At 39.1% G+C, this 18,281-nt stretch overlaps 8 protein-coding genes across 8 annotated transcripts; 5 read left to right on the top strand and 3 right to left on the bottom strand. All coding sequences in view use genetic code 12, as the record gives it.

Annotated features, from left to right (window-relative positions):
• Window positions 1–1,255: 1,255 nt before the first annotated feature.
• On the top strand, window positions 1,256–3,328 carry CANMA_003914 (SKN1/KRE6 family beta-glucan synthesis-associated protein; the record flags this gene model as incomplete). Its single annotated transcript, XM_051816136.1, has 1 exon — window positions 1,256–3,328. The coding sequence occupies one exon, from the start codon at window positions 1,256–1,258 to the stop codon at window positions 3,326–3,328; it is 2,073 nt and encodes a 690-aa protein (XP_051670541.1).
• Window positions 3,329–3,664: 336 nt separating this feature from the next.
• CANMA_003913 (uncharacterized protein) lies at window positions 3,665–6,815 on the top strand (the record flags this gene model as incomplete). Its single annotated transcript, XM_051816135.1, has 2 exons — window positions 3,665–6,152; window positions 6,355–6,815. The coding sequence occupies 2 exons, from the start codon at window positions 3,665–3,667 to the stop codon at window positions 6,813–6,815; spliced, it is 2,949 nt and encodes a 982-aa protein (XP_051670540.1).
• A 475-nt stretch (window positions 6,816–7,290) lies between these two features.
• Window positions 7,291–8,769, top strand: CANMA_003912 (uncharacterized protein; the record flags this gene model as incomplete). Its single annotated transcript, XM_051816134.1, has 1 exon — window positions 7,291–8,769. One exon carries the CDS (start codon window positions 7,291–7,293, stop codon window positions 8,767–8,769), a length of 1,479 nt encoding a protein of 492 aa, XP_051670539.1.
• Window positions 8,770–8,988: 219 nt separating this feature from the next.
• CANMA_003911 (uncharacterized protein) lies at window positions 8,989–12,476 on the top strand (the record flags this gene model as incomplete). Its single annotated transcript, XM_051816133.1, has 2 exons — window positions 8,989–10,346; window positions 10,946–12,476. 2 exons carry the CDS (start codon window positions 8,989–8,991, stop codon window positions 12,474–12,476), a joined length of 2,889 nt encoding a protein of 962 aa, XP_051670538.1.
• A 110-nt stretch (window positions 12,477–12,586) lies between these two features.
• On the bottom strand, window positions 12,587–13,207 carry CANMA_003910 (uncharacterized protein; the record flags this gene model as incomplete). The annotated part of the gene is made up of 1 exon (XM_051816132.1): window positions 12,587–13,207. The coding sequence occupies one exon, from the start codon at window positions 13,205–13,207 to the stop codon at window positions 12,587–12,589; it is 621 nt and encodes a 206-aa protein (XP_051670537.1).
• Window positions 13,208–13,475: 268 nt separating this feature from the next.
• On the top strand, window positions 13,476–14,186 carry CANMA_003909 (uncharacterized protein; the record flags this gene model as incomplete). Its single annotated transcript, XM_051816131.1, has 1 exon — window positions 13,476–14,186. One exon carries the CDS (start codon window positions 13,476–13,478, stop codon window positions 14,184–14,186), a length of 711 nt encoding a protein of 236 aa, XP_051670536.1.
• Window positions 14,187–14,416: 230 nt separating this feature from the next.
• Window positions 14,417–15,074, bottom strand: CANMA_003908 (YidH family protein; the record flags this gene model as incomplete). Its single annotated transcript, XM_051816130.1, has 2 exons — window positions 14,417–14,830; window positions 14,952–15,074. 2 exons carry the CDS (start codon window positions 15,072–15,074, stop codon window positions 14,417–14,419), a joined length of 537 nt encoding a protein of 178 aa, XP_051670535.1.
• A 312-nt stretch (window positions 15,075–15,386) lies between these two features.
• CDC47 (DNA replication licensing factor MCM7) lies at window positions 15,387–17,870 on the bottom strand (the record flags this gene model as incomplete). The annotated part of the gene is made up of 1 exon (XM_051816129.1): window positions 15,387–17,870. The coding sequence occupies one exon, from the start codon at window positions 17,868–17,870 to the stop codon at window positions 15,387–15,389; it is 2,484 nt and encodes an 827-aa protein (XP_051670534.1).
• Window positions 17,871–18,281: the final 411 nt, after the last annotated feature.

Genomic DNA, 18,281 nt, shown 5'->3' with positions numbered 1-18,281 from the left:
CTTTTGCGAGGGATCTTGAAAAAAGCTAAGGATAATGGAATTTTGGATGGCGCTAGAGTTAAACCTTGTGTAGAGGTGAATGCAGTTTTGTCTAGCACCATTCAAAGATAGTGAGACACTGTTCATCACAAAAGTTGTGAAGTATTTCGTGGAGAAATGTTTACAAAAAGGAGGCAATGCCTATTTTTTTCAGCACAGCCTACGTAAGAGATTGTATTGTATTGCATTGTGTGTGTACAACAATAAATCCTTTGATAATAATTTCAGGGGGAGAGGGAGACAAAATAATGCATTTATGTGTCAGACACAGAACACTACTCGACAACAAGGAAGACAGGCATACATTGAAGAGGGGCTTATTGAATGGCAACGACCTATCTGTGTAGAATGTTTACGAGATAAGAGCGCATCAATATTCAACCATGTTTTTTTGTGGAGAAGAAGTGGAAAAAGGAACAATTTTCAATTGGTCAACTACAATTAACGATGATTTTTCATACAACTTATAGTAGTGCATAGCCATATTATCGCATGTTTAGCTTTAAATGTGTTGGGTTAGTAGATGTGTTGTGGGTGTGAGTGTGTCTCAGTACTTCCAACTTGTGCCTTATTGTTGTATGTATATTGTTGTATGTATATTGTTGTTGTCTATTGTTAATGTATTGTTGTGTGATTTTCTTTTGTTTTGCCTTTTGTTTTGCTTTTAGTTTTGTGTACCTTTTATTGTTCGAATTTATATTCAACCCGAGTACTTCCCCATTTCCTTCATCTTCCACTCTTGCTTTCTCTCAACCTCTAATTTAAGCAAAACCAAATGTGGAACAAAAAGAGAGATATACAGGTGGGATATTGTGAAGGCCTCAACGTGTAATCACGAAATTATCTAGTTCAATATCGATCATACAATAAGATTCATAATCTGCATACTTAATTTAACTATATTACTCTATTTGTCCAAATTTAGCACTTTTACGGAACAATCCAAAATACAAAAAACAAAACAATAAATAGATTTGCAAAAATCATTGCTGTTTTCTGAATCATTACCGGCCAAAATAAAAAAGAAACCCCAGCACCTTCATCTACATCATTGCTTCTTTCTCATAAACAAAGATATATTTATCATAAAAGGTTTCTTGCAAGACATTACTTTATCAAGTTGGATTAGCTTTAGTTCACTCGTCATCAGAAAACTCGAAAGCCTGACATACGCTATAACATAACAACAACATAATAATTTGTTCAGTTTTGCAACATGTCTTATCAAAGGGCAAGAAACCTAACGTCAGGAGACTTCAACACCAGACCAATAGTACACGAAGAAGAAAATGTCTCACAAGATATTCCTGTGGACCCATTTAATGTATCCCCAGTTAGTGAGCTTGATCTGAACTATTCTAATACACCACTGACACAGGATCAATATGGACGTCCCTTTATCGTTGACAATTCATCCTCTTCTTCGTCTTCCCTGGCTAACGTATTCAACAACCAACCCAGACTGGGATACACAAGAACAGCAACCAATGCAAAATACCTGCACAATCCAATTAGAAATGAGAACCTATTCATCAACCAACCGCCTGCGTATGACAGATACCCTGTTATTAAGGATTCGGAAACCAATTCAATATCGCTGTCGCGCTCACAACTGCTGCAGCAACCACAAACGACCTTCGCTGACAAACTAAATCACAAGTTGGAGTCTTCATCCTCTGAGAGATCAACTGGAGACACAAAGGATGCAGCATCATATAAATTTACCGAGTTTAGTCCATTCGGCGGTTATCCAGCGACGTCGTTTCCCTTGAGTATAGAGGAAAAGGAGCCCGATGATGATTTGCATAATCCTAACCCAGTCAAAGATGCTGAATACGAAAAGAACCGCTTTTGGTATGATCTAAAACAAGGTGACAGACGGTCATACTTTGGAATATTGGGGTTTCTATTCCTTATTGCCGCTGCAGTTGCTGTTTTTGTCATATTGCCAGTATTGACCTACTCTGGTGTCACCGACCACAGAGCAGCCCCGGAAACGTACGAAATCTTGACCCATTATCAATACCCCATGTTGAGTGCGGTGCGTACAAGCTTGGTTGACCCAGACACTCCTGAAGACGCATTATCTTTGGAGTCAAAGAGTGGTGATAAATGGAATTTGGTATTCAGCGATGAGTTCAATGCTGAGGGGAGAACGTTTTACGAGGGTGATGACCAATTCTTTACTGCTCCTGATATCCATTACGACGCTACAAAGGACTTGGAGTGGTATGACCCTGATGCAGTCACCACTGCCAACGGTACGTTGACTTTACGCATGGATGCCTTTAAGAACCACGATTTGTTTTATCGATCAGGGATGTTGCAGTCCTGGAACAAAATGTGCTTCACTCAAGGGAGAATTGAGATCTCGGCAAGATTGCCTGATTATGGATACGTTTCTGGACTATGGCCAGGGCTTTGGACCATGGGAAATTTAGGACGCCCAGGATACTTGGCTACAACCGAAGGCGTTTGGCCCTATTCCTACGATTCATGTGATGCAGGCATCACTCCAAATCAATCGTCTCCCGATGGAATTTCGTATTTGCCAGGACAACGTTTGAATAAATGCACCTGCTCCGGTGAATCGCATCCAAACCCCGGTGTGGGAAGAGGTGCCCCCGAGATTGATCTCATTGAAGCGGAAATAATGATTGACAGTAAAAATATCAAACCAAATAACGGAGTGGCCTCGCAATCGCTACAGCTTGCCCCAATGGATATCTGGTATTACCCCGATTATGAGTTTATTGAGATTTACAACTACTCAATCACCACCATGAATACCTACACCGGCGGTCCTTTCCAGCAAGCCTTCTCCGCCACCACTACCTTGAATCGTACGTGGTATGAAAAAGGAGCAGGATACGAACACAATTATCAAGTTTATGGGTACGAGTACCTAAACGACGATAGTAGTGGGTATTTGCGCTGGTATGTTGGACGGGATCCAACATTGACGGTGTATTCCTCTTCATTACACCCTAATGGAAATATTGGATGGAGGCTCTTATCAAAAGAGCCCATGAGTATCATTATGAATTTTGGGGTGTCAAACAACTGGGCCTACATCGATTGGGGCGAGTTGTCATTCCCAGCTACATTCATGATTGATTACGTGAGAGTTTATCAACCACAAGATGCTGTTAATGTTGGGTGCGATCCAGTGGATTTTCCAACTTATGATTACATTCAGGAGCATTTAAACATTTATGAGAATGTTAACTTAACTTCCTTTGAAGATGGCGATTACACATTTCCCAAGAATAAGCTTATTGGGTGTTAGAACGTGTTTTTTTCTTTCTTTCTTTTAGTATAGAGTTTGTAATTACGGATTGAATTTATAAAGCTGATTTAGCAAAATGTGGGTGCAAAAGAATGCGCCTTGTGCTTTAGTTTTCACATGGCGAGAGAAAGCTCTATTGTCTTATTTTTTCTGTTGGGGTAAAAGGTATATATTTGTTTTGCCAGCCATAGGAATATCAAAAGCACACACACACACACACAAGGCACATTCCTCTCCAAAGTATCTCTCAACTTAGATACTTAGGTCAAAATTACTGAAAGTTTTTTTCCATCAAATTGTGCATAGCTCATCTTTACTTAGTATCAATGCACATAAATGTCTTCGTTTTCCTGGTTTAATTTCTGGTCAGGCAAGAATGCTGACACCGAGGAGAGCAATCAACAGCAGGAGGCTCAGCCAGGTACCAGCGAATCGGCGAATATGTCGGAGGAAAGTATCGGCGCAAAGAGGAAGCTGATATTACAGCCAAGACAGGCGATGTTGCGACAAAAGACTTCAACCACTTCGTTAGCCTCTAAAACATCTGGAGGTTGGTTAAGTTGGAAAAGAGACCCCGCAAACCAACAGGCTGCATCATTAGAGGATCAAGAAGATATAAACGAGGACGAGGAACATGACGTTGGGAATGGCGAGGAGATAGAACCGAGAAACGACGACAACAACATCAACAACAACAGCAACGATTTCGATGATGACGCCGACGACAACGGCGATGAAATAGATGACCACGTGTCGGCACCAAGAAGAGGTATCAACTGGTTTTGGAACAATACGTCAAAGAACAGTGCAAATAATATTGATCAACAGGCTCAACCATCAAAGAAGGACGAGACAGAGGATGACAAAAAAGACGAAAAGAAAGACAGCAAGCACGAGGATGTCAAAGAGGACAAGAAAGATGAAAAAAAAGATGATAAAAGTAGCAAGCCTGTTGAGACAAATACAATCTTGACGCCATCAATACCTACTAGACAGGAGTTGGCCAATGCAGCAAAAAAGGCTCCCGTTGAAGTGCAGCAGGATGATGCCGTGTTGTACAAGCCCCATGACAAAGCGGCTCAGTTCAACCAAATCAATACACACAAGAATGAAAATTTAAAAGAGAATGCCATTGTCCCCAATTGGAAAACCTGTCTTCCGGCTGTCAACGAAGGATTCATTCTTCACAATTCATCAACTTCGAGCCCCAACAACACAAACCAGACTATCAGAACGGATTTGAAGAATTGGAGACAATTTTTGACTCAAATATCGGCCAAGTTTGGTCTCACCGCCAATGCTGACATTGAACTGCAGCAGGAAAACAAGACCGAGGAAGATGTGGGGTTGCTCTACGAAAAGTCATACAAGCTCTACGGGAAATCGTTGGCAGTGTTGCCACAACACAAACGTGCTTGTTTGCCAAATTACAACAAGTACTACCATAGTACTGATGATCCAGTTTCCCAATACCAAGAGGATCAAGACGACCCAAATGCCATCACAATCACCAATGACGCCATGGGCAACCTTTTAATCAACAATAGAAATAGAAGGAAGGGAGCTTTGAATGCAGAAGTAGTTAATCATAAAGCCGGCCCATTGAAAAAAGTCAAGAATGTCTTAATCATTGGAGTTCATGGATTCTTCCCCACACGAATGATCCGACCAATCATTGGTGCCCCCAAGGGAACCTCGTTGAAGTTTGCCAATGAAGCGGAAAAGGCAGTCATTCGTTATTGTGTTGATAATAACCTTATAGACGATGACCAGTCCAATGTCAGTATCCAAAAGATTGCTTTGGAAAAGGAAGGCAAGATTTTTGATCGAGTCCATTTTTTCACCGAGATTTTACAGAAATGGGAAAAGGAATTAAACAATGCTGACTTTATATTCATTGCCTCACATTCTCAAGGATGTGTTGTTTCGATAATTTTGCTTGCACGGTTAATCCGCATGGGGATTTTAAAAGACCCCATACACAAGCGAATTGGGCTATTGGGCATGGCGGGGATAAACAATGGTCCCTTTTACGGAGTTGACAAGTCTTTTTTCATGAAGGCTTATTCCGCCATTGAGCACGAGTCGTTGAATGAGTTGTTTGAATTGACCAAGTTTGATAGCTCGCAATCGATGGTCTACAAAGAGTCCATACGAACCATTATCAATGTCAATGCCAAAATATGCTTCATTGGATCAATTAATGATCAATTAGTACCATTGTACTCGGCATTGGCGTCACATGTTTTCCACCCCAACATTTATCGTGCTTGTTATATTGATTATGCATCTTCAACACCAACATTCATTGAAAAGCTAGTTTCTATTTGCTCAAACCTTTTGAATTTGGGATATTTTGACAATAATGTTGTCAAAGAGTTGAGCACGTCCTTGGCTGGTCCATTAACAGGGGGTGGTCATTCAAAAATTTACAATGACGGAAAAGTTTATGACTTGGGAATCAAGTTTTTCCTAGATACTGATGACTTGGTTATTCCTCATGATGGAAAGATTGATTATGATGATTTCGACAATAGTGATTTACCCGTGTCGAATCAAGTGTACATTAAGGAATTCAATGTAGGTAAAATTGGCACCAATCCGTTCGTCTTACCCTGGTGCTTGCGAGGTTTGTTGTTTAATATAGAAAAGAATTGGCCAACAAGGGATTATGTTATCAATGAGCACGATGGTTCCAAAGAGCAAACCAGTGTGACCAATGGGTTTACTGAAGTGCACGAATTATATGAAGATTTTGAGCAGTGGAAGCCCACCGCAAAAACCCACAAAGATTTAAAGTTTAGATTGAATGGTCTTAGAGCGAGTAAGTTATAAATAGAGAACATCTTTTGAATGTAAAATGTTGAAGCAACTTGTCATGTAGATCCATTTTTGTTGGTCGTGTGAGGGATCAATTATTTCAGATCTAAGGTATTTTTTTTTTTAGTTTTTTTTTTTTTTGCACTATCAAACCCGATGCTATCAACTTCTTAGTTCACATTCAACAGAGATGTCCGATTATGAAGATAATGCATTTCGTGAGGTAGCAGACGCATACGAGGACTTTGATCCGCCAGATCATTTCTCAGACAACGAGTTTGATGATCCAAATGGTGGAGATGCTCAATTAACTGCTGATGATGGAAGACAGATTATAAATGGAGGTGTTGGGCCCGATGACGCTGCTACTGCTGCTGCTGCTCAACAGCAGAGGAAAAAGACAACAAAAGAATTGGCCATACCTAAGGATGAAAGGACTACTACTCCATATATGACCAAATATGAGCGTGCGAGAATTTTGGGTACCAGAGCCTTGCAAATTTCTTTGAATGCTCCAGTCTTGGTTGACATTGAGGGTGAAACTGACCCTTTACAAATAGCCATGAAAGAGTTGTCCCAGAGGAAAATTCCGTTGGTGATTAGAAGATACTTGCCAGATGGTTCGTATGAAGATTGGGGGTGCGATGAGTTGATTGTTGATCAGTAGGAGAATAGAAGAAATAGGAGGCAATATGTATAATAGTGATTTCATAAATAAATGATATTCGAGATAGCTTTTGTTTTTTTGGCATTATTGATGTAGTGTTTAATTGTTGATATGCTCAGAGTCTGGCATTTCTAAAATTCCCCAATAGCTTAGTGGCTAGCGTGTGTGCAACTTTTAGAGAAGAGCGGGGACATTAAAATAGTGGCAAAGAATGTACGAAACTTCTAGAAATAGCAAATGAAGGAAATAATCGGGGGTAGGTGCCTATTTAATTGGCTAATGTGTTTCTCGAGGGCGATTCCTATTGTTCTTTTACGTTTCTGATGTCATTATGCGCATTGCGAGCAATTCCTATTTTGTGCCGCATTAAATTAGCCGATGGGGGTATTTAACTGTCCATTCGAGTTAATAAAAATAATGGTCACCTATTTCTTGTGGAAGTCGCTACCGTCTTCATAGTGTTAAAACTTGAGATATGCTTATGTCAACCATAGCCTTGTTGCACCTACTTTTGTTTATTACTTCCTGTGTGGGTGCTATGCGTCCAACAATATTAACTGGCAATAATGGTGCCATTTGCCAATGGGTTCAAAAACGTGCCGACAACGACGCTGACTCTTTCGTGAAGCTCATTGCTGATGAATCTATAGTTGGCTACAAGATACCTGCCTTGATCTTCAATTACCAAGATATTGCCAATTTTTCATCTGTTCCCACAATTGAAACCTTCACTGACTTGTATCGCGCAAACAAAACAGACTTATACCCGAGGATGTTGAGCGAGGGTGTCTTCAATTTAGATGCTGCTGAAGGGCATTCAGTTAACAAGCTGCGGTTCTGGAGTGGTATCATTGACAAAGAGATTACATTTCGTGTCCCAGTTTCCGGAATTTATTGTGTCTACATTGCGCCAGACCCAATGAAAGTGCCTGATTTTGAATTACCGATCTACTTTAAAAACTACTATGGAAATTTAGACTACGCTTATTACGTGCATTATACAGGCTTAAAATGGTTGATTATTGTTTTTGCTGTGCTTATTGTTGCAATGCAAAAATTGGTAAAAGTTGAGGATGCCAAAGGAGCACAAAGTTTGAGCTCAGTGAAGGCTATAACAAACACCCTTGTCTACTTGACACTTATTTCTTTTATTGTGGTGCAGTTGTTTCAATTCTTCAAATTGTTCATGCAAAATAGCGTACTTCTACCATATCAAAAGTCTTCCATAGGTCCCATTTGGCAATTCGTTTCTCTAATTGCAAATCATTTTCATGACGTTTTTGAATTGTATCTTGGACTATTATTTTCAATGGGCCTTGGTGTCACTTATTACTATACTGATGTGCAGAACTATAGAGAGTTTCCACTGGACTGGCTCCGAAAAACTATTATACTTTTTATGGCTCATTGTTTAATTATGTTTCTTAGGGATTTGTGTTTGAAGTGGTCATATAATATTCCGTTTATCGGAACAGCGAGGAACATTCTGTCAGATAGCATTGCCACAGTCTTAGATTATACACAAATCCCTATTTATTGTATTTGGTATGCCTTGTCGGCAGTATTTTATTTGAAAACAAAAAAGAAGTTGACGCTTGTTCCTCCCAACTTAGATATGGGATCTACAGAAAATGTTGTTTCAGCATTCAAGAAAACAACTTTGGTCATTTGGATTGTACCTTCCGTTATATATGGTTTAGGGACCATATTTATGGGCCTTTCAGTATTCTTCTACACCGATAAGAACCTAATTATTGAAATAGCTGAGGGTTCAGATCGCGCCGAAATATACATGTCTTTGGTATTGAAGCAGGAGAAGGAAATACAGAAAATGGTAGTAATTCTTGGTTCGGAACTTTTGTCTTGGATTAGCACCTTTCTTTCGATGAGTGCCATTTATTTGATTTGGGTTAGTAGTAGCAATAGAGCAACAATCGACAGAAAGGTGCAATAGGCCAACCAATAAAAGAGCCGTCATTGAAAGTCTTAAATGTATATGAGAGTTTACTTTTTAGTCTTGTATATAGTAAATATTAGCGCATAGCGAAATTTATAAATAGTAAACGCAGTTCTATTTGACTGCATTTATTTATTACCCGGAATCTGCCTTTAGAATGCGTGGAACTTCTTCTCACGGCTCTACCTCACTACACAGTTGATTCACCACAGGAATATGCTTATATTACCACTTAGCTTAACTTGGATCTTTTTGTTGACTGCTTTCTACGTGTCAGCTGCCGACGTCCAATTATCGATATTGACAGATGTGAGAGGTGCCATATGCCGTTCGGTTCAAAAGCGTGCCGACAACGACGCTGACTCTTTCGTGAAGCTCATTGCTGATGAATCTATAGTTGGCTACAAGATACCTGCCTTGATCTTCAATTACCAAGATATTGCCAATTTTTCATCTGTTCCCACAATTGAAACCTTCACTGACTTGTATCGCGCAAACAAAACAGACTTATACCCGAGGATGTTGAGCGAGGGTGTCTTCAATTTAGATGCTGCTGAAGGGCATTCAGTTAACAAGCTGCGGTTCTGGAGTGGTATCATTGACAAAGAGATTACATTTCGTGTCCCNTCTGTTCCCACAATTGAAACCTTCACTGACTTGTATCGCGCAAACAAAACAGACTTATACCCGAGAATGTTGAGTGAGGGTGTCTTCAATTTAGATGCTGCTGAAGGACATTCAGTTAACAAGCTGCGGTTCTGGAGTGGTATCATTGACAAAGAGATTACATTTCGTGTCCCAGTTTCCGGAATTTATTGTGTCTACATTGCGCCAGACCCAATGAAAGTGCCTGATTTTGAATTGCCGATCGAGTTTAGAAATTATTATGGAAGCTTAAACCATATTCGTCATCTACGGCACACATCTTTAAAGTGGGAAGTAGTTTTTTCAATCTCGATGTTTGCTGTAATTCTTTACTATCTGCTGCGATTCGCATGTGAGGAAGGACCTCAAAACTTGAACCCTGCCCAGGCTGTTACAAGAACAATTATTTGCCTAAGTATAATCCCATTCATTAGCATATCTGTACTTGAGTTGATTTATTGGACAATTAGAAATAATTCTTACACAACATATCAAAGCTCGACCTTACTCAGTAATTTGAGATTAATTTTGCAGTTTGCAGAATACTCCTACAGTGCATTCACGTCATATGTGACCTTACTTTTCTCCATGGGATTTGGCGTTATTTACTACTACCACGACGGTCTACAGAATTATAGACAGCTTCCGAAAGATTTATTTCAAAAAGCGACTGCATTGTTAATTACTCAGGTTTTGATTACATTCCTCCATGCTTACCTGAAATCTACCTATACGTCGGTTAGCATAACAAAATTTTTACTTATCGTCGCTACAACGATCTTGAAAGTTGTATGGAAAGCGCTCTGGCTCGTTTCCTCAGCCAGGTTTGTTTTCAGAACAAAGAAAAGCATTGGGGCACTTTTACCACATCCCGACGTGCAATCTACATATGAAACCTTTTCAGCGTTCAAGAAATCAGTCGTGGTCATGTGGAGTTTGCCAATCATTGTAAAGGTTACTAGCCACTTGGTCGTACTTGTCTTGAAGCTGATCTACCTTTACACAGATGTTTCAAAATCAGACTCTCATGACTCACAGCTTTATTCAAAATGGCAATCTGTAATGGATTTGCAGAATTTGAAGACGTCACAGAAAATCGGCATGTTGAGGCAGGTTTGGCTGTCCTGGCTTAGCATTTTTCTTGTAATTGGCGTGGTATTTTTTATTTGTGTGAGGAGTAGCAATAGATTAGCACTGGCCAATAAGAACCGTTAAATCATAGACTATATAGAACTGGCTGGGGTCATATGTGTAGCTTTAGATAATTGATACTCTTTTGTCACAGCTTTTATTTTTGTGCCGTACGTCAAATAAAATTAATTCCGTCATCTTTTTTGTCTGTGCCTCTCTCTCTTTCTCGCAGTCTCCCTATTTCCTTAATAACAGCCACCCACCTGATTCCTATTTAATTTTAATTATTACGCAATCATTTTTATCTCTTTCTTACCTAACTTTAACACCGCACCTGTTATAACCCCCCCACCAATTCACATTCAAATATGGTTAATTTACTCACTCACAAGCTTAGTGTTGTACTATTGTTGTTCTTTTCCGGTATTGTCGCCGCAGTCGATCAACCAACTGTTTTAACTTACAAACAGGGCGTCTTTTGCAGTGCTGTTCAGAGAACAGAAAACATCGAAAAGGCGTATGTCGAACTACGTGCTAGTCAGGATGTAGTTGACAAAAAGATCCCCGGTTTGATCTTTCATTACCCAGAGATTGTCAATTTTTCGTCAGTGCCAGTATTGGAGGTCTTTACTCAATTGTATCCAAACAACAAGGACCACTTGTATAAGCAGATGTTGAACGACGAAGGCAAATTCAAGTTGGACGCCGCTGAAGGGTATTCTGTAGATGATCTGAGGTTTTGGAGTGGTGTCATTGATAAAGATGTTAAATTTGACATCCCAACTTCGGGAATTTATTGTGTTTATATTGCGCCTGACGACGCTAAAGAGTTTGACTTTGAACTACCTGTGGTGTTCAAAAATTACTATGGAAACTTGGCCTACCCAGAATACTTGATATACTCACAATTGAAGTATGTCATTGGTCTTGCCATTGTCTTGTTTGCCGCGTTGTTCAACTACATTTTGAGATTCAAGATTGGCAAGGATTTCCAAAACATGGACTCCATTTCGGTAATATCCAAAACAATCATTTTCTTGATATTGGCGCCATTCATTGCTATTTACATATTTGATTGGTTTGTTTTGCTCCTTAGAAACAATTTTGAAGGATCGCATCAAAAGTCATTTATTTTGTCAGTGTTGAGGTTTTTTGCCCAATTTGGCGATGCTTTGTACAATGCATTCACTTCTTTTGCCGTTTTGTTGTTGTCAATGGGATTTGGTGTTATTTACTACTATAATGGAAACTCGCAACACTACAGGCTCTTTCCACAAGAGTCCATGAAGAAAATTACTGCATTTTTCTTTGTCAACATCATAGTGTTGTTTTTGTATTGTTTGAGCCTACAAAGGACTTCCGAGACGCCTTTGGTTGGAGTGACACAGAATTCGTTTGATGGTAAATTTTCCGCCCTTGTTGGTGCCTTGACTTCCTTGTTTGGACTAAGTTGGTTTGTTTTGTCGGTGATTTTCTACTTTAAGACCAAAAAGACTATTGCAACTTTCCCTCCTGCATCAGATGCAGATTCAACCGCCAAAATTGTTTCTGCATTCAATAAGTCATTTTTTGTCATTTTGGTCTTACCATTTATTACGGCAATTTTGGCCGGCATAGTCGCCGGTATCTTTATGGTCAAACCTCTTGGAAATGTGCCGGATTTCCCAAAACATACTGATCGTGAGATTGTATACCAGTCAGCAACAGCAATCATTGTTCTTGAAAACACATTCAGTGGTATTTTATTGCCAATTGTTTGGTCAGGCTGGTTATACTTTTTCGCTTTGGTCATATCAATCTTTTTCATTTGGATTAAAGACAATAATGGGTTGATTGTTGATCACAATGCCAATGACCCAATTGAGTATGCCGATGTTCCAAATTTTGACATTTCGGACGGAGAAGATGAAGAGGATATTCGTGTTTGAGGTTGGGTTGAGAGTGAGTTTGTAGTGATTCTGGTTTTGCTTTTGTTTATTTTTTGACTACACACTAGAGTAAGAAAAATATACACAAACTATAAGGCTTCTATTCTGATTTAATTCCTACGATTGTTCTTTTTGAATCCACGATGATGGTGCTTGCCACCAAATTTCTTACCTCTAAAACGTCCATGATTCTTTTTCTCGCCCAACTTATTATCAACCAATCCAATCTCTCTAGCCAATGAAGTGCCCAATTCAACACCAAATTTCGAAACACGATTCAAATCCTTGCGTGCTTGTTCAGCAGCAGCTTCATCCCCAAATTTTTCAGCTCTAGCTATCTTTTTATTCAACAATTCAACCGCCAATGTTTTCCTTTCTTCTGGGGTTAATACTTTTGGTGCCTCTTTTTCTTCCTTGGCTTCAGTTGCGGTAGTAGTGTCAGTGGTGTCAGTGGTGTCAGTGGTTGTGGCTCTTGTGGTATCTGCTTGGTCATTGTTCTCCGTAGTTTCATTGGCTCCTCCGCTTTGTCCAGTTTCAGTAGCTACCGTGGCCTGCGTAACCGGAGCTGCTGCTTCGACAGTTGCTGTGGTGGTAGTCCCCTCCCCAGTGTTTCCACTATCCGACTCTGTTAACCTTGCGACTAAATCCGCTTTTTTACCCTCAGTGCTGAGGCCTCTTTCTTTCAAAATCTCCTTCAATTGGGCAACGGTCTGTGATGCATAATCTGCCATGTTGGTCAATTTGTTCGTGGTGAAAAGTTATACAGCTCTAGCTTCGATTCGTTAGATGACAGAAGTAAATGCTGTCTGTTTGTTGTAGTTTTTTTTTGGGCAATAAAAATGGATTGAGGTTTCGCGACATGGAATTTGGTAGCAATGGGGCATGCAAAGATCGCAAAAGTAGGAGAAACAAATAGATATCCCTGGTTGATCAAAGTGATAACGGGATAAGAATACTCAGAAATCACAAGGTGTGGATTACAAAAGGTTCGGCCCTAGGATGGCTCCAAAACGAAAGAAAGTAGGTTTTCAACCATCTTCTGCATTTGAAGAAATCACGCCTGAGATTGAGGACGAGATTGTTGAAGAATATGCACAGCAACTAGGTGACGATACGGACCTTCATTTGGATAAATTGAGCGACGTTTTGGACAGCTTAAACATTCCTCACTGTTTCACAAGCGATATAAAGAGTGCAATCGACTACTATTATCAATTTATGCACGATCGAGACTACGCTATCAACAGCGGCAGTACGAAACAAAGACTAACGTTAGAAATGATCTTGTCTTTTACAATCACCACATCCACACAAACAACCGATGATGTTTCCGATATAATTGACATTGATAAACTCATACAACGATTAAATACCCTAATAAAGTTGCGAAATAATTATTCCCATATAATATCGAGTTGGAAACTGTTTATTCAAGAATCAGGTGGAGCAAACAAACCAGCCAATATTGAAGATTTTCAATTAACACTTCCAGAATTGAAAAATGTGAAAACATCGTTAAACTTGGATAATGATCCGCAAACTAAAGCGCCATTAAATGATGGATTTTTAATCGATATGTTGGGGTGTTGTCAACATGACCAAAAGGGGCATTTGATCAATTTTGCATTTGATAAACAAGGTGCATCTGTTATGATTAAAGATTTTGCTGTTATTTTGGGCAAACTTGGTGAACTAGATGATGTCGAGTAAAAGAGATTGCATAGACTTCTTTTGAAGAAAACGGAGAGTCCCGTTGACGGTTGGAAACAGCGTTAAATTTGGTTATGTTTATGGATACTTCATTATAGAAATATCTTGTGGAGCAGTTTTATTTGATGCAAAAGCTTTGCACTTCTTTGTCATAACAGATCATTTATCAATATACACATTGTACATAAGCTACAACTGCATTAAATGAGACATAGCTCCACTCCTCTCACTTACAAGCTCACCTTGAAATTTAGAATCAATAGTAAAATCAATATACTCAAATTGATCAAAAGTAAAACAACAACAGCCAACCTCGTCACGGGGAACTCTTGTTTCATTAATGCACGTTGTACACTAAAATACCGGTAAATACCAAACACAAAAGTCAATGTGCCCAATATGATACACATGCCACCAATAGGTCGACACAAGGCAATTACAGTGTTGGATATATTGTGGTTGAACAATGTTGTTGATGAACTTGCCGTTAGTGATGGAGTTGAATTGGGGTGAGGTAAGGGTTGGGAAATTTGTGGACACTGAGATTTTTCTTCGAGTCGATAAAACTGCATGAATCCGATACCAAATGTGACAAATACTAGGGAGGTTCTTGTCCATGAAAGGAACGTTCGTTCGTTGGCTAGCTGGGTAGACGTTAGTTAGATATACGATCAAAGTTTAGGGCCATAGCAATTGATTCGTGAAATATAAGGTCAACAAGATGACCTAGGATTGTATATAGTAATGAAGCTGATGTATACATACATGATCTCTAGCAACGGATCCTTTATTGGGCAAGTTCATTTGAAAATTGAAAATGCCCTTCAAAGTTGATGTGGTAAATGGTTCTTTCTCATCTTGAGCAAGGTTACTCTGTACACTTGTCATTGGTGTTTTATGGCAACAGGAGTCAGTGGTGATGATAGTAGGAGATCTGTTGGTGAGCTAGAATGGGGGTTTGGTTATGCTACATCAATAAATGTCTATCAATTATTTTACGATTTGGTGCGGGTTTTACCCAATTTGGAAAAAGTTTTGCGAAAACGTGGCTGCCTTAAGCAATACCATGTGCATGCTGGACACTGTAGGATCCTATACATGTGTCACCTGCCGTTAGAGGTTTAGAGTGCGACAGCTTCGCTCCATAGACCAAAAAAAGTATCTTTATATTACAAAATCATATAGAACAATTGCAGAATTCTAATCTCTCATATCCTCTTCATTATCCTCATCATCACCGGCAGCATTGGTAAACATCAAAGTCTCTCCATTATCAATAACCTGCCATAATCCAACCCCGTCGTATTCAAACATACAGTCTTCCAACTGCTGAATCGTAAAACCCTTACCAATAACTCGGTCTTTAATATCTTGCATAGCCAAGTTACGCCTCAACAGTCCATCACGATCGTCAATTGCCATTGATCGAATAATTTGGAAGATTTTTGAAGTTGTCGATTCATCTTCTCTTGATAATGCGTTGGCTGCTTCGTCGTCGGCATACAATGAACTTTTACTAACTTCAATTAACCTCAAAGCTTCATCAACATCTTCCATGGTGACAATTTCTTCAAATCTCAATCTTGCCAATGCTTGTGATAAACGTAATATACCCAACAATGTTCTTGGTGTAATATGACTGAACTTCTTGATGGATCCCTCATTACGATGAGATTCTTTTCTCATGGTGATGTATGACTGAACAACATAATCACCAACTTCCTTAGGAACAACAGGACGATAGGACTTGGCTTTCGAAATATATTCTCGAATAGTTTTAGAATCAATTGGCGTCAGCTCTTCCTCCACCGTGGCATTGTCCATTGTAACATCTTCAACTATATCTGGTTGCTTATTGTGCATATGAACGTAAGTGACATGACGAGCCAACATTTCGTCATTTTCTCTATTTGGTTGATCCAAAATTAAAAACATAATATCAAATCTTGATAAAAGGGCTGCTGGCAAATTGATATTCTCGTGGGGCGACAATTTCGTATTATACCTTCCATACAAAGGATTGGCTGCTGCCAAAATTGATGTCCTGGCATTCAACGTTGTCGTTATTCCAGCTTTAGAAATGGAAATAGTTTGTTGTTCCATGACTTCATGAATTGCCGTACGATCAGTTTCATCCATTTTGTCAAACTCATCAATACAACAAATACCATTATCAGCCAAAACAAGGGCACCACCTTCCAAAATCATTTCATCCGTTACTGGATCTCTTAAAACTGCTGCAGTTAAACCAACACCTGATGAACCTCTACCAGTGGTGTAAACTGATCTAGGAGCGATCTTATTGATTGCCTTCAACAACTGCGACTTGGCAACACCAGGATCACCCATAAGGCACACATTAATATCACCTCTAATTTTCAATCCATCGCCAATTTCTTTGGTAACACCACCACAAAGAAGGAGAAGTAAAATCTTTTTAATATCCAAGTGGCCGTAAATTTCTGGTGCAATTGACTTGGCCAATCTATCGTACACATTGGTAGATCCGTATCTCAATTGCATCAATCGAGCATCAGTTGAATCATTCAAATGCATCAATTCATACTGTTTCTTGTGTTGTCTGACGTACTGTGCTTCAAGATAAGTTTCAGTCAATAACCCTGCTTTTAATGCTCTGAATCCAGTATATGGCAAGGGCATAAAGATACCCGATACATCAACCGTGTCACCAGGATTCATTGCCCTTACTAAATCCCCATTGACATGAATTGACATTGTTCTTGGGATATGACCCACTGGTACTTGATTTGACATTTCTTGAATCTTGACTTCCTGAAAACTAGAAAATTTAGAAGCACGGGTTGACATGAACAAATGACCCTTGACATTATCGGCTGAGCAAATGGGCGAGTTACATGTCGTCAATGGACTGAAGACTCTTGAATTAACTTCTTGGAAAATTTCATAACCACACTTATCACAAGTATAAGCAACCACCAACACATTTGGCTTCACATCACTAACTCTAGTTACAATTCCTCTCAAAGTAATATAATGCCCAACATGTTTACCTTTAACTTGTCTAACTGACAACGACTTATCTTGATCTAAGGTCAATGGCTTGAAATACAAGCAATACCTCCTGGTCAATCTTGCTGGGAACAAATTTGGTTCAGTTGGGTTAGCTATATTCTCTTGATCAGTAGGCTGTGAAATGCCATCTCTTAATTGGTTCAATTCATCCAATGCCTCTTGTTCGACACGCTGGTTTCTAATTCGTCTTTGACTTAAAATAACATCCAAAACATCATCTTGATAAGACACATCTCTTGTTGGCTCCGGCATCAATTGATCAATAACATCACTGAAAATTTCCAAAAATCGGTGAGTATTTACCATTATTGTGTTGAACAAGTGTCTCAGTTCTTGATAGATTGAGGTGGATTCAGCGTCAAAGTTTTGTAAAAACTTTTTCAAGTCGTCAAATTCAACATATACGGTGGTGCTTTCTCGATTGGCCACTCGTTGTAAAATGTTCATGTATTTACCTTGATGGAGAGGTACTTCATCTTCATCGTTGTTTTCCAATTCATCAATGTCTATAGTTGTGTCTTTGAAATTTTGAATGAAATCACGAATAATCTCTTTGCAATCATTGTAGTTGACTTTTACCTGGATTGAGGGAAGGATCGCAGCTGCTGTGGTGGTTACTGCAGTTGCCATGATTGATTAATAAAGTTAGTAGCTAAGTGGCTATGTAAAGAAGAACAGTGTTAATGTTGTGGTATTCTGTAAAATCTGTTGCAAAAATGGAAAAAAAAAAAGATGAATTAAAGGATGTGTATGAGAAATTGAACGCGTATGAAAAAAAAAATTGTTTCAATTTCATTTCCCAATTGGGAATAATTATTCACCCAAGAGTTATATCCCACAAAAGCAAATTTAGAAATTCCATCATTTGAGGCAACATCCCACCCCCTGTGGGTTGAATAGTCTACAACCTGTTAATTAAATAGCATCTATATATTATACCTTTATATTTTATAAAATTAAAATGTTTCAACAATATAGCTAATACGTCAACGACTAACTTAAGATATCAAATCTAAATTTAAGAAAACAAAGAACTAAATT

This window comes from Candida margitis, assembly GCF_024628925.1.
Source record: "Candida margitis strain CBS 14175 chromosome Unknown scaffold13, whole genome shotgun sequence".
NCBI classification, from domain to species: Eukaryota; Fungi; Ascomycota; class Pichiomycetes; order Serinales; family Debaryomycetaceae; genus Lodderomyces; species Lodderomyces margitis.
The sequence above is the reverse complement of the archived record's forward strand: the minus strand, read 5'-3'. Positions and strand labels throughout refer to the sequence as shown.